This window comes from Periplaneta americana, chromosome 15 (genome assembly GCF_040183065.1).
Source record: "Periplaneta americana isolate PAMFEO1 chromosome 15, P.americana_PAMFEO1_priV1, whole genome shotgun sequence".
Classification (NCBI taxonomy): Eukaryota; Metazoa; Arthropoda; class Insecta; order Blattodea; family Blattidae; genus Periplaneta; species Periplaneta americana.
The window spans coordinates 17,685,596-17,708,995 of record NC_091131.1 but is presented as its reverse complement, the minus strand read 5'-3'; the positions used below and the strand labels follow the sequence as shown (position 1 = coordinate 17,708,995).

Sequence of the window (23,400 nt, the reverse complement as noted above, 5' to 3'; positions counted from 1 at the left end):
TTCAGAATTTTTGAGAGCAGACTAGACGACAAAAGCTTCTCAACCGAATAATAGCAGGAATTTCTCATATTTATTGTGTGTTTAATTTCCTCCCAAGTGTCATTTATATTTGTTACTGTTGCTCCAAGATACTTGAATTTTTCCACGTCTTCAAAAGATAAATTTCCAATTTTTATATTTCCATTTCGTTCTATGTTTTGGTGACGAGATATGTCATATACTTTGTCTTTTCGGGATTTACTTTCAAACGTATCTCCTTACTTCAAGTTTTTCCCTAATAGTTGGTGGATTTTCCTCTACATTCACGTGTTGAGATTTACATGGAATTAATGTTTTTAATGGATGTTTTAAAAGCTAATAAAACTTTATTTATTTCTGAAGGAGGAAAATGTTAAATGATTGTGTTACAAGTTCTCTATTATTATCTAGAATAGAAGAGAAATTTATAGTAATGTTTTTTTTTTTTTTTTTTTTTTTCATATAGCTAATGTAGTTTCTCCTCGTCCTAAAAAATCGAATAATATATTACGTTTGATATGAATTACGTATTTTACAATAAAATAAATAATTTAAAAATTGTTTTTAATAAAGTTTATACTTTTTTTTCTTAAAATGTCAACAGTTCATGCATATGACTGCAATCTTGCGTCTTACTGCTAGAAGTATTGATTTGCACACAGTGTCTGTGGTGCCCTCTAGAGGGGTCTGTTGTGGAAATCAATAACAGAAGAGGACTGTGACGAACAGTGGCCATGACTCTCTGTGCTCTGCATCTATTTTAGTTACTTTCTGATATAGGGATGGACACTTGTGCCGGCTAAATCTAGGCAGGGATTGACATGTGTGCCTGGTACAGCATAGAGAGCCCCTGCATCTGTTCGGTTTGATCTTTGTGGCCGGTTAGTAGTGACTGACCAATATTGGAAAGTCTCGTGATGCAGGTTCCTACGTAGATATTAAAAAAAAAGAAAAATGGATGGATTCTCGGGTTTTGGATAGTTGCCTTTTAAAGACAAATACTCAGTTTACTAATAATTTTGATATGAATTTAAATACGATGTTTACTGAATTGAAATTAATGTCTTTCACTGCGTATGTAGTCAAGTTTTAGAAGAAGAAATTGTGACAAAAGATCCGTTATAATGATTGACCAAGATATGGCGGGTGCCCAAGACACCATCTACTTGTGCAATTTCCGCGTCTCTGTTGACGGCGAATGGCTCTGCCTGAAAGAATTGCAAGATGTGGAATTCAGTGTGCCTGAATCTTCATCTCAGCCTTCTACACCATCTCCTGACGAACCTCTGCCTCTGCTGGGTATGCCAAGAAAGTTCTCTTTACTGTTATTTTGTTAATATTTGATTCTTGTTTTGTGTTTTCATTATCTGTGCATAGTTCCACTCTTGGTAACACAGCATCAATTTTTCAGCACATTGCATTCGAACGAAGCATGTTGTGCTCTAAATTCAACAGATTGTTTTATTGGAACAGTTGCGTGCACATTAGAGTACTTGTCTTAGAATGTAGTATGTTTTATTTTCATTGACAGAGTTAAGACCATAAGGCCTTCTCTTCCATTCATCTAGCCTTAATCAATACAATAGTGACCTATATATTTAAATTATGAATATTTACAATACACTAAAGATTCTACATCAGCAACTTTGAGTTAAATTTTAAGGACTAGTGTGTGTTTATTAAATTTGAGATAAAACCTATACGAAAAAGTAATAATTTATGAGCTAATATGATACAATTCAATCTGTATGCAATAGGCCTATAGAAATATAATTATATTGAGTTAGCTAGTTTCTTAAATGATGGAAGTTAATTTAATAGTAGTTTATTGGAATTACTGTCATCCTCTGAGGAGTTTAGTGCTGAGAGGAATGCGGTTCCAACTAGTCTAGCGCGATACTGGAGTGGGAGGGAACAGTGACAGCGGCAGCCTGGAAGGAAGTACAATCATACTGAAAACATTCGCCCAGTTTACGAGAGCAGTATGACTATTAGTTTTCTAATGTATTTTTGACGAGATAGAGATACAAGTATTCGTACTTCATTGTTCAGAGAAGGAAAGTATTGTAATAAATTTTATTTACTATTCATTTATTCAGGTGAAGTTAAGGCCATCACACCACCAGAAATACAAATACAATAAAATAAATAAAAAGAAAAATCTTAATACAACTACAATAATATAAATGAAAAGAAGAATTATACTATACAATTTAGTGATTAGTAGAATTGAATTAAATTTGTAAAGTAATCAATTTAAATATACTGTACTGCTGAACTCACTTGAGAAGTAAAACTACTTGATTTGTATTTTAAGATATCACCAACAAATGATTTTTGCATGACATTATAGGAATCTGTTTTTCACGATACCAATCACACATATTCTAAAATTCCAATAGAATAAAACCAAAATTTTTCAACAGCATGATTCCTTAACAATGATTTGTAACAGTGAAATATTTAATATGAGTAATTAATATAATATTAACATCGCTAACATCAGGGAAATGTTTGAGCAAAAATTGCAACAATATATTTAATATATTAATAACAAAACCATATAGGCCTAGATAAACAATATGTATAATTATGAAATATTCACACACTACTACAAACTGAAGACTGCATGTTTTTGGACGATTAATACTTCCCACTCCGCTCGGCTTGGCTGTAGCAACAAAAGAATCTACCTGCAATCCCCCCCCCCCCCGCACCGATGGCAAAAATACCTCAGGTCCCAGCGCTAAACTCGTCGGAGGAAGACAGTATGTTATAGAGATCAAATATAAATCTAAAATGTATTGATATAAAAATCCATGGTGCACAGCCCATGAAGGGCCAAGACTGACCAGCCGCTGCTGACCTCACGTCCACATGCCGAAGCAGAGATGAACGATCATCCAACCAGAATGGAGGCATTGTGTGGTTAGCACGATGATCCCCCCCCCCCCCCCCAACCGTTGTAGCTGGCTTGCGAAACCGGATTTTTGCTACCTATCGTAGCTCTCCAAGTGCATCAAGGTGCTGGGTGGTCCCATACACTGGCCGATATTTCATGAGAAAATTTCTTCCCTCATGAGGATTCGAATCCGCACATTCCGTAACGCGAGTCCTAGGCAAGATGCCTTAGACCACAATGTCACGGCATGGGACTGTATTGATGTAATGAGATTTTGCCATTAGAGATTTTGTATTCTATTTAAAGAAATTAATGGTAATAATAAGAATGGACAGATGTTAGTTTCATTATAACTAACAAATATTAAGCAGTAATTAATCTGTTAAGCAAGAATTTATGTAATTTTGACCTAAATGAAGTCATTGTCCAACAACCCCTTACTTCACTCCGAAGCGAATTCCAGTTTTTGGCCACTGAAACTGTATAGGATGAAGAATGTAAAGATGTCTTTTGGCAGGATATAATTAGCAAATTGCTGTGATGAGACCTCGTATTTAGCTGATGATATGCAGATAAATTTTTGAAAACGAGAAGCCAAGTAGATTGGGGTAATGGTGCACAGAATTTGAAATAAGAGAATGCAGGGCTCATCAATCGCTTAGCCTTAACCAAGACAGAGTTTGGAAAGACGGGGAAACATGATCATACTTAATATTGTCTTAGTGATGCTGAACTGAGTATTCTAGGTAGTGTCAAGTATGGCTAATATGATACAGTAAAGAAAGGCGGGCTAATTTTGATACAGACTTTAAAATTTAATTACCGTGCCAAGTCCCACGCCGTGGCATCGTGATCTAAGGCATCCTGCCTAGGACTCGCGTTACGGAATGCACGCTGGTTCGAGTCCTCATGGGGGAAGAAATTTTCTCATGAATTTTCGGCCAGTATATGGGACCGGTGCCCACCCAGAATCGTGGTGCACTTGGGGAGCTACAATAGGTAGCAAAATCCGGTTGTGAATACCAGCTATAACGGCTGGGGGGATCATCGTGCTAACCACACGATACCTCCATTCTGGTTGGATGATCGTTCACCTCTGCTTCGGTATGTGGGCGTGAGTCCTGCAGCCGGCTGGTCGGTCTAGGCCCTTCACAGGCTGTAGCCATGGATTATTATTATTATTATTATTATTATTATTATTATTATTATTATTATTATTATTATTATTACCGTACCAAAGGCTCAGTTTGAAATGTTTAAAACTGCGATTGTGGAAGTACGAGGGGGATCCAGGAAATAACGACCGTTCGCGCATACCCGCCGCGCAGCTGACTCCCCTTCCTTGTTTGAAGGTCAACTGGCTTCCTTAACATGTGTTCTCATAATGTTGTGAGTACTGGTTGCAACAAGTCGCCATTGTGCATTTTGTGTTACTTCAAAATGAACGACGTGATTGATAATCCCGCCGACTGTGAGGTGAGGAGTGTGATTCGATTTTTGAATGCCCGACATTTGAAACCTGCAGAAATTTACCGGCAATTGAAAGAAGTGTATGGCGATACTGTAATGAATGAAAGAAATGTGAGAAAATGGTGCGAAATGTTCAACAATGGACGAACAAATGTCCACGATGAAACTCGACCAGGACGCCCATCACTCATCACAGAAGACCTGAAGACTAAAGTGAAGGACAGAATCTTGCAAGACAGGCGCACATCACTCGACGAATTGCATATTGCCTTTCCTGACATTTCTTGTTCTTTGCTTGGTGAAATTGTGCGAGGAATGCTTTCGAGAGGAGTTGTGCTTCTTCACGACAACGCCCACCCGCACACTGCTGCTTCAACTCGAGAATTGCTGGATCAATTCGGTTGGGAAATCTTTGATCATCCGCCCTATAGTCCAGACCTTGCTCCTAGCGATTTTCACCTTTTCACTAAGCTGAAAGACTTTCTGGGTGGTACGCGTTTTGGAAGTGATGAAGAGTTGAAGAAGACAGTGAACACCTGGCTTAATGAACTGGCGGCAGAGGAGTATAACACGGGAATTCTAAAGCTAGTGAACAGATACGACAAATGTTTAAATTTAGGTGGTGATTATGTAGAGAAGTAAAGGAATCTTCAGTTATGTAACAGACTTTGTTTTTTTTAAATAAATATATTTTTTTAAATTATTACAACAAAACGGTCGTTATTTCCTGGATCCCCCTCGTACATTTTATGCTCTTTAAGGAGCATTATTGAACAAAGTTTAAAAAATCATTATCAGCCTATAAACGTATTAAGAGAAAAGGTAGTTTTCTTTCTTGAGAAAACTTTGATGTGATACTCGGTTACTTTTGTTAGTGCTCTTGAAATAATAAAGGTAGAATAATTTTTTAATTTGCCTTTTACTCAGAATAGTGTCAGCTTCATTTTTTTCTAAAGAAAAGCTGTGAATGTTGATGAGCCTAGCAGTAATTAGTGTATGAATGAGAAGAGCTTTGGTACACTTTTTAGGGCTATTATGATATGCTTGAAGGACTATTACGATATTATGTTTACAGTGAAAGAAACTGATCAAGTTCATCGATTTTCTAACTTGAAGTAATGTATTACCTCTTGAGGGGTATTTCATAATTTCTCAGCTCTAGAGGGATGTTTGAATTGACATGATGGAGTCTACAATACAGTATAAGTTAAAAAATTATACATATACACTTATTTTTACTTATTTACCTAACAATTTAGCTTAATATTCATCTTCCTTACTGCTAAAATTTAATACGACATTGGAAGATACATTATCATTATTTGAAAACGTATTTTAACATATTTTAGCAATACAAACTGTACAATAATTTTCTTAATGTATTTCTTTACACACAAAAAGTTATTTGGACATAACAGCAATTTTATAGCATTGATAAGGTGTTAAAGTTTCAGTAAATTGTATGGGAAATATAGTCCAAAACGAAAGTTGCTATATCTCGGTCAATTTTAATGTGATTCCACCCCTTCGAAACCTCCATTTTTTTCTCTCCTCCCTGGCCATGCTCTATTTATTACTGCTACAATATCGCCACCATCATTTATATTCTAATTTATATATTATACTACATTCACATCTATCTTATTTCGTCTAATTAATTTAATTTTTATATTTTACCTGGATGAGTCTCGAACCTGCGAAATGGGGATTAGTGACATAGCGCCTTAACCAACTGAACAGTCAGCTGAATAATGTTACAATATGTCTTATGTTTACGGAGATGAAATAATAAAACCATTTTCATCTCACGAACACTGTTAACATTTCTAAATTATTCGCAAGGCTTGAAAAAGAGGAATGAACTGTTCGAATAAAAATATATTAATTATAGCTTTGTACAATATGCGGCAAAACAAACGACACTGAAACGTTATTTAATTGCGTTGGTACAGTATGTATTCAAAATATGTACCATCACATGCCACACATTGTTCATAACGTTTCTGAAGATTATTGAACATGTTGATGAACAAAGGTTACTGTAAGGACACAGAAAATGTTATCTTCTCGCGCAATTCGGGAATATTTGTAGGTGGCTCATCTGTCTTGAAAATTGATTCTTTCAGCATGCCCCATACATAGCCATCTGGGGCCGTTAGAGATCCGGAGAGCAGAAAAGTACGGGAATGGAGTTCCACTAAAAATTAGACGATCTCCAAAGTGTCGTTGCAGAAGGGCAAGTGACTCCCCCGCGGTATGGGCTTAGCTCCAGCTTGCTGCATCCATTGTCGTGTCCACACTTGTGGAGTAAAGGCTGGCCCACAATAAACCGGGAACGGAAACGACAACGAGAACGGAAATATTGTTAAAATAAATGTAGGTCTATTTAAATGTTAGCATTCACAATTAATTTTCACGTTCCCGTTCCCGGGCTCCGGTAAGCTTCTCGTTAATTGTGAATGCTCACATTTAAATACATTTATTTTAACATTTCTGTTCTCGTTCTCGTTTCCGTTCTCAGTTTATTGTGGACCAGCCTTAACGGTCAGCGCATCTGGCCGCGAAACCAGGTGGCCCGGGTTCGAATCCTGGTCGGCACAAGTTGCCTAGTTGAAGTTTTTCCCGTGGTTTTCCCTCAACCCAGTACGCGCAAATGCTGGGTAACTTTCGGTGCTGGACCCCGGACTCATTTCACCGGCATTAGCACCTTCATTTCATTCAGATGCTAAATAACCTAGATGTTGATACAGCGTCGTAAAATAACCCAGTAAAAAAAATCCATTGTCGTTGAAGGATTAAGTTTATGATGCGACAAAAACGGCGCAAATCCCGCACTAAGGGGTTAATATTGAAGCCTCTGTAGAGTATCTGGTTCACTGTTTTTGGATTCCGTGCAGCATCTTCGACTAAATAACGACCCAATGACGGGACACGGCGCACCAAATCGTAACCCGCACACTGTGCAGAGTTTCTGTATAACATCAGGCCGTTCAACCCCCCCCCCCCAAAAAAAAGACCAGTTGTTTGTCGGTTGATGTAGCCATCAAGGTGAATATGGCTTTCATCTGAAAACATATGTTGCATATGGATCCTGATACTGTCCTTTAACGTGAAGCAAACTTGGCCCATTCTGATGTTCTACTCCGTATGACAGGCAATATTGCTCGACGATAAACACCTTCTCCTCTGTTGTGAGAATCATAATGGCAGAAACCAGCACAACACTGAATTCACAATATATCAAACTATTATATACAGAAAATAAATACTTTCTTTGCTAGGGAAACGTGGACGACAGATGAGTAATAATTTCAGTGTTGTTCGTTTTGCCGCATACTGTATTACAATCGTGGCTAACGAGAAAGACAGACTCACATTCTTAGTCAACTCATAACATGGCCAACTTTGAACAAGTTTATATGTAAATGCACGTTTAACATGAGTTTAATATAGCAATTCCTTTGTTTTTTTTTTAGAACTTTGAACATGTAGGCTATTTATATTAGGCGATTGTCAAGATGGCCATGATAATTAGGTCTACGTAACTCCGATTCGTACCCAAGCCTGTATTTCTCGTTAGCCACGATTACAATAACATATAACATGACGTCATTGTTCAATATTGCCAGCGCGATTTTCAACTATTCGTATTTCTAATAAATGACAACGAGCAAATAAAACTATTTCTATAGTAACCATAACAATAAACGGTTAAAAACGACATAAAATAGGCTAATTACAAGGTATTCTGAAATTGTAACTTCCGAAATTTTAAATGATTACGATGAGATTTCTTTTAAAATACATTTTATGCATAAATTATATTATTTATGTCATAACAAGCTTTCGTTTCATACGAGGTCATAACATAAACCACAGCTTTGATTATGTTTATAATGAAATTGTAATGGCAGTGTTGGTAATATTTTAAGATTGTGTAAACTGGAGTTGTCGTAAATAATGTGCGTTACTCTGTTTTCTCGTGTACAAAATTCGTGTTTAAGATTTAATTAGAATAGGTCCGTGTGTGCATATATACGTATTTCAGTGCCTATAATCCCTCAACTTTGAACATTTTGCCCTCAAGAACACTTTTTCAGGCTCAGAGGCAGTCTTTAAGAGCCACAGGTTCAGAGACGAAAATACAGGTAGATCGGGAATTCCAAATTATGTTAAAATGAGGTTTGTTCCAGCATGGTTCAGAATCGATTCCAAATTGCGTGCTCATGCGCAGTGACTCATTGTTCGTTTCAGCATGACTTTAACTGATTCAGAATAGATTCTTAACTCCAAGTTTCCTGTTCAGTCTGCTTTGGAACTCATTCGGAAAGAGTGAAACTGGTTCTCTATTAAGAGCAGGAACTGGGAATTCTGAACTGTTGACGCATGCGCCGATGGTTTAATCTGAGGTTAAAGTTAAAACGCTTCGAGACAGGTAGCTTAAATTTAAAAATAACCGATTATGAGTAGGGTTTCCATAATGAAAAAAAAAAAACACACAAAATCTGGACATGATTGACACGTCAATCCGACCGACAACACGAAACGTATGAATTTCTAAGAAACTTATGTTGTATTTAATGTGGACACTAAATACCTACAGTAAAGCCTCGTAAATCCTGACCCCGATAAGCTGGACTTCGCTTAATCCGGACAAAAAAAAAAAAAAAGAGTTTGGAAAAATTAAAGAATCTTGTTTTAAAACTTACATGTACTTCAAACCAACTTCCGCAGTAAGAGTTTCGAGTGATGCAGAGGCAGGTCCGTAGGGTATATCACCATAATTTTATTATGGGTATCACGTAAGTACTATGTATTGCTTTACATTTTACTACTACTACTACTACTACTACTACTACTACTACTACTACTACTACTACTACTACTACTACTACTACTACTACTACTACTACTACTACTACTACTACTACTACTACTACTACTACTACTACTACTACTACTACTACTACTACTACTACTACTACTACTACTACTACTACTACTACTACTACTACTACTACTACTACTACTACTACTACTACTACTACTACTACTACTACTACTACTACTACTACTACTACTACTACTACTACTACTACTACTACTACTACTACTACTACTACTACTACTACTACTACTACTACTACTACTACTACTACTACTACTACTACTACTACTACTACTACTACTACTACTACTACTACTACTACTACTACTACTACTACTACTACTACTACTACTACTACTACTACTACTACTACTACTACTACTACTACTACTACTACTACTACTACTACTACTACTACTACTACTACTACTACTACTACTACTACTACTACTACTACTACTACTACTACTACTACTACTACTACTACTACTACTACTACTACTACTACTACTACTACTACTACTACTACTACTACTACTACTACTACTACTACTACTACTACTACTACTACTACTACTACTACTACTACTACTACTACTACTACTACTACTACTACTACTACTACTACTACTACTACTACTACTACTACTACTACTACTACTACTACTACTACTACTACTACTACTACTACTACTACTACTACTACTACTACTACTACTACTACTACTACTACTACTACTACTACTACTACTACTACTACTACTACTACTACTACTACTACTACTACTACTACTACTACTACTACTACTACTACTACTACTACTACTACTACTACTACTACTACTACTACTACTACTACTACTACTACTACTACTACTACTACTACTACTACTACTACTACTACTACTACTACTACTACTACTACTACTACTACTACTACTACTACTACTACTACTACTACTACTACTACTACTACTACTACTACTACTACTACTACTACTACTACTACTACTACTACTACTACTACTACTACTACTACTACTACTACTACTACTACTACTACTACTACTACTACTACTACTACTACTACTACTACTACTACTACTACTACTACTACTACTACTACTACTACTACTACTACTACTACTACTACTACTACTACTACTACTACTACTACTACTACTACTACTAACTACTACTACTACTACTACTACTACTACTACTACTACTACTACTACTACTACTACTACTACTACTACTACTACTACTACTACTACTACTACTACTACTACTACTACTACTACTACTACTACTACTACTACTACTACTACTACTACTACTACTACTACTACTACTACTACTACTACTACTACTACTACTACTACTACTACTACTACTACTACTACTACTACTACTACTACTACTACTACTACTACTACTACTACTACTACTACTACTACTACTACTACTACTACTACTACTACTACTACTACTACTACTACTACTACTACTACTACTACTACTACTACTACTACTACTACTACTACTACTACTACTACTACTACTACTACTACTACTACTACTACTACTACTACTACTACTACTACTACTACTACTACTACTACTACTACTACTACTACTACTACTACTACTACTACTACTACTACTACTACTACTACTACTACTACTACTACTACTACTACTACTACTACTACTACTACTACTACTACTACTACTACTACTACTACTACTACTACTACTACTACTACTACTACTACTACTACTACTACTACTACTACTACTACTACTACTACTACTACTACTACTACTACTACTACTACTACTACTACTACTACTACTACTACTACTACTACTACTACTACTACTACTACTACTACTACTACTACTACTACTACTACTACTACTACTACTACTACTACTACTACTACTACTACTACTACTACTACTACTACTACTACTACTACTACTACTACTACTACTACTACTACTACTACTACTACTACTACTACTACTACTACTACTACTACTACTACTACTACTACTACTACTACTACTACTACTACTACTACTACTACTACTACTACTACTACTACTACTACTACTACTACTACTACTACTACTACTACTACTACTACTACTACTACTACTACTACTACTACTACTACTACTACTACTACTACTACTACTACTACTACTACTACTACTACTACTACTACTACTACTACTACTACTACTACTACTACTACTACTACTACTACTACTACTACTACTACTACTACTACTACTACTACTACTACTACTACTACTACTACTACTACTACTACTACTACTACTACTACTACTACTACTACTACTACTACTACTACTACTACTACTACTACTACTACTACTACTACTACTACTACTACTACTACTACTACTACTACTACTACTACTACTACTACTACTACTACTACTACTACTACTACTACTACTACTACTACTACTACTACTACTACTACTACTACTACTACTACTACTACTACTACTACTACTACTACTACTACTACTACTACTACTACTACTACTACTACTACTACTACTACTACTACTACTACTACTACTACTACTACTACTACTACTACTACTACTACTACTACTACTACTACTACTACTACTACTACTACTACTACTACTACTACTACTACTACTACTACTACTACTACTACTACTACTACTACTACTACTACTACTACTACTACTACTACTACTACTACTACTACTACTACTACTACTACTACTACTACTACTACTACTACTACTACTACTACTACTACTACTACTACTACTACTACTACTACTACTACTACTACTACTACTACTACTACTACTACTACTACTACTACTACTACTACTACTACTACTACTACTACTACTACTACTACTACTACTACTACTACTACTACTACTACTACTACTACTACTACTACTACTACTACTACTACTACTACTACTACTACTACTACTACTACTACTACTACTACTACTACTACTACTACTACTACTACTACTACTACTACTACTACTACTACTACTACTACTACTACTACTACTACTACTACTACTACTACTACTACTACTACTACTACTACTACTACTACTACTACTACTACTACTACTACTACTACTACTACTACTACTACTACTACTACTACTACTACTACTACTACTACTACTACTACTACTACTACTACTACTACTACTACTACTACTACTACTACTACTACTACTACTACTACTACTACTACTACTACTACTACTACTACTACTACTACTACTACTACTACTACTACTACTACTACTACTACTACTACTACTACTACTACTACTACTACTACTACTACTACTACTACTACTACTACTACTACTACTACTACTACTACTACTACTACTACTACTACTACTACTACTACTACTACTACTACTACTACTACTACTACTACTACTACTACTACTATACTACTACTACTACTACTACTACTACTACTACTACTACTACTACTACTACTACTACTACTACTACTACTACTACTACTACTACTACTACTACTACTACTACTACTACTACTACTACTACTACTACTACTACTACTACTACTACTACTACTACTACTACTACTACTACTACTACTACTACTACTACTACTACTACTACTACTACTACTACTACTACTACTACTACTACTACTACTACTACTACTACTACTACTACTACTACTACTACTACTACTACTACTACTACTACTACTACTACTACTACTACTACTACTACTACTACTACTACTACTACTACTACTACTACTACTACTACTACTACTACTACTACTACTACTACTACTACTACTACTACTACTACTACTACTACTACTACTACTACTACTACTACTACTACTACTACTACTACTACTACTACTACTACTACTACTACTACTACTACTACTACTACTACTACTACTACTACTACTACTACTACTACTACTACTACTACTACTACTACTACTACTACTACTACTACTACTACTACTACTACTACTACTACTACTACTACTACTACTACTACTACTACTACTACTACTACTACTACTACTACTACTACTACTACTACTACTACTACTACTACTACTACTACTACTACTACTACTACTACTACTACTACTACTACTACTACTACTACTACTACTACTACTACTACTACTACTACTACTACTACTACTACTACTACTACTACTACTACTACTACTACTACTACTACTACTACTACTACTACTACTACTACTACTACTACTACTACTACTACTACTACTACTACTACTACTACTACTACTACTACTACTACTACTACTACTACTACTACTACTACTACTACTACTACTACTACTACTACTACTACTACTACTACTACTACTACTACTACTACTACTACTACTACTACTACTACTACTACTACTACTACTACTACTACTACTACTACTACTACTACTACTACTACTACTACTACTACTACTACTACTACTACTACTACTACTACTACTACTACTACTACTACTACTACTACTACTACTACTACTACTACTACTACTACTACTACTACTACTACTACTACTACTACTACTACTACTACTACTACTACTACTACTACTACTACTACTACTACTACTACTACTACTACTACTACTACTACTACTACTACTACTACTACTACTACTACTACTACTACTACTACTACTACTACTACTACTACTACTACTACTACTACTACTACTACTACTACTACTACTACTACTACTACTACTACTACTACTACTACTACTACTACTACTACTACTACTACTACTACTACTACTACTACTACTACTACTACTACTACTACTACTACTACTACTACTACTACTACTACTACTACTACTACTACTACTACTACTACTACTACTACTACTACTACTACTACTACTACTACTACTACTACTACTACTACTACTACTACTACTACTACTACTACTACTACTACTACTACTACTACTACTACTACTACTACTACTACTACTACTACTACTACTACTACTACTACTACTACTACTACTACTACTACTACTACTACTACTACTACTACTACTACTACTACTACTACTACTACTACTACTACTACTACTACTACTACTACTACTACTACTACTACTACTACTACTACTACTACTACTACTACTACTACTACTACTACTACTACTACTACTACTACTACTACTACTACTACTACTACTACTACTACTACTACTACTACTACTACTACTACTACTACTACTACTACTACTACTACTACTACTACTACTACTACTACTACTACTACTACTACTACTACTACTACTACTACTACTACTACTACTACTACTACTACTACTACTACTACTACTACTACTACTACTACTACTACTACTACTACTACTACTACTACTACTACTACTACTACTACTACTACTACTACTACTACTACTACTACTACTACTACTACTACTACTACTACTACTACTACTACTACTACTACTACTACTACTACTACTACTACTACTACTACTACTACTACTACTACTACTACTACTACTACTACTACTACTACTACTACTACTACTACTACTACTACTACTACTACTACTACTACTACTACTACTACTACTACTACTACTACTACTACTACTACTACTACTACTACTACTACTACTACTACTACTACTACTACTACTACTACTACTACTACTACTACTACTACTACTACTACTACTACTACTACTACTACTACTACTACTACTACTACTACTACTACTACTACTACTACTACTACTACTACTACTACTACTACTACTACTACTACTACTACTACTACTACTACTACTACTACTACTACTACTACTACTACTACTACTACTACTACTACTACTACTACTACTACTACTACTACTACTACTACTACTACTACTACTACTACTACTACTACTACTACTACTACTACTACTACTACTACTACTACTACTACTACTACTACTACTACTACTACTACTACTACTACTACTACTACTACTACTACTACTACTACTACTACTACTACTACTACTACTACTACTACTACTACTACTACTACTACTACTACTACTACTACTACTACTACTACTACTACTACTACTACTACTACTACTACTACTACTACTACTACTACTACTACTACTACTACTACTACTACTACTACTACTACTACTACTACTACTACTACTACTACTACTACTACTACTACTACTACTACTACTACTACTACTACTACTACTACTACTACTACTACTACTACTACTACTACTACTACTACTACTACTACTACTACTACTACTACTACTACTACTACTACTACTACTACTACTACTACTACTACTACTACTACTACTACTACTACTACTACTACTACTACTACTACTACTACTACTACTACTACTACTACTACTACTACTACTACTACTACTACTACTACTACTACTACTACTACTACTACTACTACTACTACTACTACTACTACTACTACTACTACTACTACTACTACTACTACTACTACTACTACTACTACTACTACTACTACTACTACTACTACTACTACTACTACTACTACTACTACTACTACTACTACTACTACTACTACTACTACTACTACTACTACTACTACTACTACTACTACTACTACTACTACTACTACTACTACTACTACTACTACTACTACTACTACTACTACTACTACTACTACTACTACTACTACTACTACTACTACTACTACTACTACTACTACTACTACTACTACTACTACTACTACTACTACTACTACTACTACTACTACTACTACTACTACTACTACTACTACTACTACTACTACTACTACTACTACTACTACTACTACTACTACTACTACTACTACTACTACTACTACTACTACTACTACTACTACTACTACTACTACTACTACTACTACTACTACTACTACTACTACTACTACTACTACTACTACTACTACTACTACTACTACTACTACTACTACTACTACTACTACTACTACTACTACTACTACTACTACTACTACTACTACTACTACTACTACTACTACTACTACTACTACTACTACTACTACTACTACTACTACTACTACTACTACTACTACTACTACTACTACTACTACTACTACTACTACTACTACTACTACTACTACTACTACTACTACTACTACTACTACTACTACTACTACTACTACTACTACTACTACTACTACTACTACTACTACTACTACTACTACTACTACTACTACTACTACTACTACTACTACTACTACTACTACTACTACTACTACTACTACTACTACTACTACTACTACTACTACTACTACTACTACTACTACTACTACTACTACTACTACTACTACTACTACTACTACTACTACTACTACTACTACTACTACTACTACTACTACTACTACTACTACTACTACTACTACTACTACTACTACTACTACTACTACTACTACTACTACTACTACTACTACTACTACTACTACTACTACTACTACTACTACTACTACTACTACTACTACTACTACTACTACTACTACTACTACTACTACTACTACTACTACTACTACTACTACTACTACTACTACTACTACTACTACTACTACTACTACTACTACTACTACTACTACTACTACTACTACTACTACTACTACTACTACTACTACTACTACTACTACTACTACTACTACTACTACTACTACTACTACTACTACTACTACTACTACTACTACTACTACTACTACTACTACTACTACTACTACTACTACTACTACTACTACTACTACTACTACTACTACTACTACTACTACTACTACTACTACTACTACTACTACTACTACTACTACTACTACTACTACTACTACTACTACTACTACTACTACTACTACTACTACTACTACTACTACTACTACTACTACTACTACTACTACTACTACTACTACTACTACTACTACTACTACTACTACTACTACTACTACTACTACTACTACTACTACTACTACTACTACTACTACTACTACTACTACTACTACTACTACTACTACTACTACTACTACTACTACTACTACTACTACTACTACTACTACTACTACTACTACTACTACTACTACTACTACTACTACTACTACTACTACTACTACTACTACTACTACTACTACTACTACTACTACTACTACTACTACTACTACTACTACTACTACTACTACTACTACTACTACTACTACTACTACTACTACTACTACTACTACTACTACTACTACTACTACTACTACTACTACTACTACTACTACTACTACTACTACTACTACTACTACTACTACTACTACTACTACTACTACTACTACTACTACTACTACTACTACTACTACTACTACTACTACTACTACTACTACTACTACTACTACTACTACTACTACTACTACTACTACTACTACTACTACTACTACTACTACTACTACTACTACTACTACTACTACTACTACTACTACTACTACTACTACTACTACTACTACTACTACTTATTTCCTTCCAAAGACTGTACAATGCAGCATAGGAAAATGTCATGTTAAGAAAAAACATTTAAATACCAGAAAAAGATTTACAAGTAAGCAATATGTTCATAAGTTACATACAAGGAAATAATCACATTTTATAATATCATATAGACCAGGGATGTCAAAGCGCCTGCACTGCGTGCTCTCAAGAACCTGCAAAACATTTCCTTAAGATCGATGATTGCACTTTATGTAGTTGAAAAGTGAACCTTGTTGAATCTGTATTGCTTGTAGTATCGGCACGTAATGCAGGCGATTTAACATCCCTGATATAGACAATTCTCCTTATAAGGTACCGTATACAGCTATATAGAGTTACTGTACTGTATAGTGTATTTAGATCTATGCCCTTTAAATATATTATAATAAACGTGTTTTGTTGCTATAAACGGAGTTTCAATGCACTTTATATTGTTCTTTAAGGTTATTCCAGTCAACCCGGACTTTCGTTAAACCGGTCAAATTATCCCCCAATTAGTCCGGATTAACGAGGTTTTACTGTTTCTTGATTTATTTATTATACACTACGTCAGTATCGCGTATTTACTTATTATGGACAGGATTGGATACTTCAATCATATTGTGACAGCGACGTGAGATTCGAACTCACGACCAGCGTCCCGCAAGAGAGAAGATCGCGCGGAGCACTTTGTGATGGCGCGCGGCGAAGAGGGGAAAGGGCCAACGCGGCGAGAGAGTGAAGAGAGAGTGCGCGCGCATCTGGTGCTGGTAGAGAGGAGAGGGCTCGGGATTTTTCTGGAGTGCCATCTCTAGAGACGCGTGGAACCTTCGAGGCTACGTCGCTGTGGTTATAAATTACGGACGCGAAGGAACGAGAGCAGAGTTTTCAGTTGATTAGTCAGCCAGTCAGTGAGAAAGCCAGAGCAAGCAAGCCAGTCTTGTGTACCGGAGTTCGACTCGAGTGTGCGTCCGCAACTGTATCAGCATCCGAAGGCCTGAGTTCGAGTGCAGTGGACCGCAGTTGGAGGGACCTGAGTTCGAGTGCAGTGGACCGCAGTTGGAGGGACCCGAGTTCGAGTACAGTGAACTGTCTCTGGAGGTCTGTGGTTCGAGATACTGTGAACTCGAGTGACTGAGCTAGAAGAACTGTGAACTGAGAACTGATAGTTCTGATTTGTAAATAGTGCTTTGTAAATATTAGTTAAAATTAACAGTTCATTGTTGTTCGTACTAGTCCAAGTAAATTATCATTGTCGTCGGTGGAGTGCTATAACGAATACTGTGTTAAGTGAAAATCCAATTGTTGACGAGAGCGTTTAAGGCGAATTGTAGAAAGAAATTATTGTTGTGGCGAATAAATTACATTGTTGTTACTAATAAAATTCACAATATATTTTACCTTATTATTTGGCATGGGCATTACATTATTACCGTTTATTTTAGCGACAGACGTTAAATTCTGCATGTTACCACACAGTACCACTCATACCTATTTCTCAGAACTGTGAACAGAAGAAAGGAACTTTGTTTCTGAATGTCCTTGTGAAATGCACTGCATTTTACATTTTTCATAATATTATACTGACTTCAGTGATAATCTGTTCCTTTCTTCTGTCCAAGTCTTCATCAAAGAAAATAATTTTTCAACGCCGACCTGCCTTTTGAGTATTGATTTTACATGCATTGTAGAATTATAGTATGCATAGAAGGCAATGGTTTTCATTACAACTCTACAGCAGTTATTTGTAATATTTTAACACATTATTCCCAGGTGCAGAGAAATAAAATTCTGCAGTTTTCAGAAATTCTGAGTACTGCTCCACAGCTGTGAAGAAGGTTTAACCACTTTTTGTGTGAAAGTATTATATTTCGGACTTTTCTCTTTGTTGTCCGATAGAAAATATTTCAGTTTGATCTGGTCAGAGAGAAGATTCTCATTCAGTTATCTTGCATCATTTGGATATCATTTTGACACTATCCCACAAATTTTATTACAGTTTTCCAGATTTCTGTCTGACAGCATTCAAAATTGCGGACTTTTGTCTTTTCGACTCGGACTTCCTTTTACACTATAAAATCGCGGACTGTCCGCGAAATCCACGGCGTATGGCAACCCTAATCATGAGTGATTTGGAAGGTGATAGTGATATTGTAAATTTTATTAGTAACAACAATGTAATTTATTCGTGACAACAATAATTCCTTTCTACAATTCACCTTAAACGCTCTCGTCAACAATTGGATCTTCACTCAACACAGTATTCGTTATAGCACTCCACCGACGACAATGACAATTTACTTGGACTAGTACTAACAACAATGAACTGTTAATCTTAACTAATATTTACAAAGCACTATTTACAAATCAGAACTATCAGTTCTCAGTTCACAGTTCTTCTATCTCAGTCACTCGAGTCCACAGTATCTCGAACCACAGACCTTCAGAGACAGTTCACTGTACTCGAACTCGGGTCCCTCCAACTGCGGTCCACTGCACTCGAACTCAGGTCCCTCCAACTGCGATCCACTGCACTCGAACTCAGGCCTTCGGATGCTGACGCAGATGCGGACGCACACCCGAGTCGAACTCCGGTTGGCTTGACTGGCTTGCTTGCTCTGGCTTACTCACTGACTGAATAACTGAAAACTCTGTCGTTCCTTCGCGTCCGTAATTTATAACCACAGCGACGTAGCCTCGAAGGTTCCACGTGTCTCTAGAGATGGCACTCCAGAAAAAGCCAGAGCCCTCTCCTCTCTACCAGCACCAGATGCGCGCGCACTCTCGCTCCACTCTCTCGCCGCGTTGGCCCTTTCCCCTCTTCGCCGCGCGCCATCCCAAAGTGCTCCGCGCGATCTTCTCTCTTGCGGGACGCTGGTCGTGAGTTCGAATCTCACGTCGCTGTCACAATATATTTTATGACGAATTAAATTCGGAAGATAAATATAATTTTAATGTGAGAAGAAACTCAGAAGGCCGTGCAAGAACAATAAATTCAAGAAACGTTGCAACAACGTAAAATTCCGAGCTTGTTCTGAGAATGTACTGAATTGGCGCATGCGTCGAAAGATGCGTTGGTATTAGTTTGTTAAAGGTGCATCTACATGGTTAAATTTTCCATGCGTTTACTACGTATGCAATCTGGGGAGAATAATGAAAGAATCAAGTTGAGAACGAATGTTCAATTAAGATGCATTCAGATTTTATGTCTACACGGTGTGGTGAGATAGGGAAAAAACAAGAACATCACAGTGTTGGGCAAGCAACGGGGTTTACGAAACATTGGGAAGATGTCCGTTCTCTTGTTCAACATGCAGCATTCTGTCTGCGACACCATGCACAGCATTTTGCAGATAATGTCTTGGAATATTGGCAATTTCTTGCGAGATGGCATCTTTCAGTTGCAGTAGGGTTGTTGGATGTGTCAGGAAAACTCGTTCTTTGAGGTAACCCCACAACCAAAAGTCGGCCGGATTGAAATCTGTTGTTTACCGAGACTAGTATCTTGTCATCTGGTAGATATTTTGGCTTTAATTTGATTTCTGCACTTTCTGGGAAGCATTACTTAACCTGTGGGCAGTAATTTATTTATTTATTTATTTATTTAACCTGGTAGAGATAAGGCCATCAGACCTTCTCTTCCCCTCTACCAGGGGATTACAACTACAATATTAAGAGTGCAATTACAATTAATATTAAATTTACAAATACAATAAAAATCAAAGTACTAAAAGATTAACTGATTAATAAAAGCTAGACAGTTTATTGTAAAAGTTAAGAAGAGAGAAGCATTTCTTTCATTGATTAAGTAAAAATTAAACCTACTCTACGCAGTAAGAAAATGCTTAATAGGTTTGCTTTTGAACGCTTCTAAATTCCGACAGTCTCTGATGTCACTGGGTAGGGTATTCCACAAGCACGAGAGCGAGATTGTGTATGATGATGAATACGATGATGTCTTATGTATAGGTATGGCTAGTATACAGTTATTTTGCGTGCGTGTGAAGATATTATATGATGACAGGTAACTGAAACGGGGGGGGGGCAAGGTAGGTAGGTTTAGAGGTGTGAAGGACTTGGAAAAGGAGAACAAGAGAATGAAAATTTCTACGTTCGTTAAGCCGTAGCCAGTAATAACAGTTTAATTGGATGTTTTACTGTTGAAGTGTGATAATTTTGTTGAAATAACTGTAATTGTAATGTTCTTTGCAGAAACAATTTCCACTTCAATTATAACGTTGTATATCTTTAGTGACTGAATTCTTTCATTTCAGCTCGAGATCCTGTAATTATAGAAAGAAGCAATTTGGTGAACATATCAAAACTAATTGTAAAAGAGCTGATAGAAACATCGCTGAAGTATGGCCGAATGTTGGACTCCGATAGTATGCCTTTGCAACATTTCTTCATAGTTCTGGAACATGTTTTAAGACATGGATTGAAACCAAAGAAGGTATTGTTTCTTTTTTATAGCCAGCATACATTTTAATTAATACAGTGAAATATCAGTAAAACGAAATTATAATGTTCATCTAAGGCAGGTATGCCAAAACCCTGCACGAAATTTTGTTCGTGACAAATTTATCTTTAAAAAAATTTCTATCAAATTTTAAAGATGTACAATGAAGTATTAATGGGCATCCTAACAGTTTACTTGGTTAGAGTTCATTATACTCGTACGATATTTCACTGTAATTACTCTTCATAATCGGATGACTCCTACCTCTATCCCAAGAGTCAGCTATAGATTTTCCAATCTGAGGAAATTCCACAGATTAACCTCGCATTTAAAAGGACAAATAACGTTTTTGTTTATTTACTGACTTTTGACTGTAACAATTATTTGAATCTTATTATTATATTTCACTGTCCCGTACCGGCGATCCTAGATGTATCAATTTCCTTCGTCAACGCATTGGAATAGCGGTTCAGCGAGGGAATGCTGCCTCCATCCTGGGATCATTTCCTAACTCTATTTCGTTAGAAGAGATCTTTCTCATTTAATGTGTAGCGTACCTGCTTGAGCACGGGTAGAAAGTTCACAAGAACAAAACTTCCACAAAGAAAGGAGAGAGGATGTCCGAACTTTAATGAAGCCATGGTCGAGAATATCCACAAGACGAGGTGCTCCCCATCGGCAACATGAAAATCAACTCTATGTCTGAGTTACGACGGCTGGCCGGCGTCAAGAGCATGGGCGATGCGGAATGCCCCACGCTGCTGGACATCGAGATCTGCAGCGAGCAGGACGACCCCAGGCAGCGCCCCAACTTCGGCGTCAAGTGCAAGATCTTCGAACTGGACGCTTGCCAAGGTATTGGAAAGGTGTGTCTGGTGTACCTTCACAAGAGCGAGTGCGAATCCGATCTAAAACGAGAGGACCCCAAGATCTGGCTGCTGGACAGAATTTTCGAGTGGCACTACCTGGCTGCAGACTTCACGCAGTACTTCCGCATGATACT

General features: G+C 36.4%; 1 protein-coding gene across 2 annotated transcripts in view; it reads left to right on the top strand.

Moving 5' to 3' along the window:
- Positions 1-23,400, top strand: part of LOC138714687 (RUN and FYVE domain-containing protein 2) — an 81,675-nt gene that overhangs the window by 17,885 nt on the left and 40,390 nt on the right. The window contains exons 1-2 of one of the 2 annotated variants that reach the window (XM_069846750.1): positions 719-1,317; positions 22,213-22,391. In XM_069846750.1, the coding sequence (XP_069702851.1) occupies positions 1,143-1,317; positions 22,213-22,391 (354 nt within the window). In that variant the 5' untranslated portion in view covers positions 719-1,142. Of the gene's footprint in view, positions 1-718; positions 1,318-22,212; positions 22,392-23,400 lie in introns of those variants that run through there. The other variant, XM_069846749.1, reaches the window with a different exon arrangement.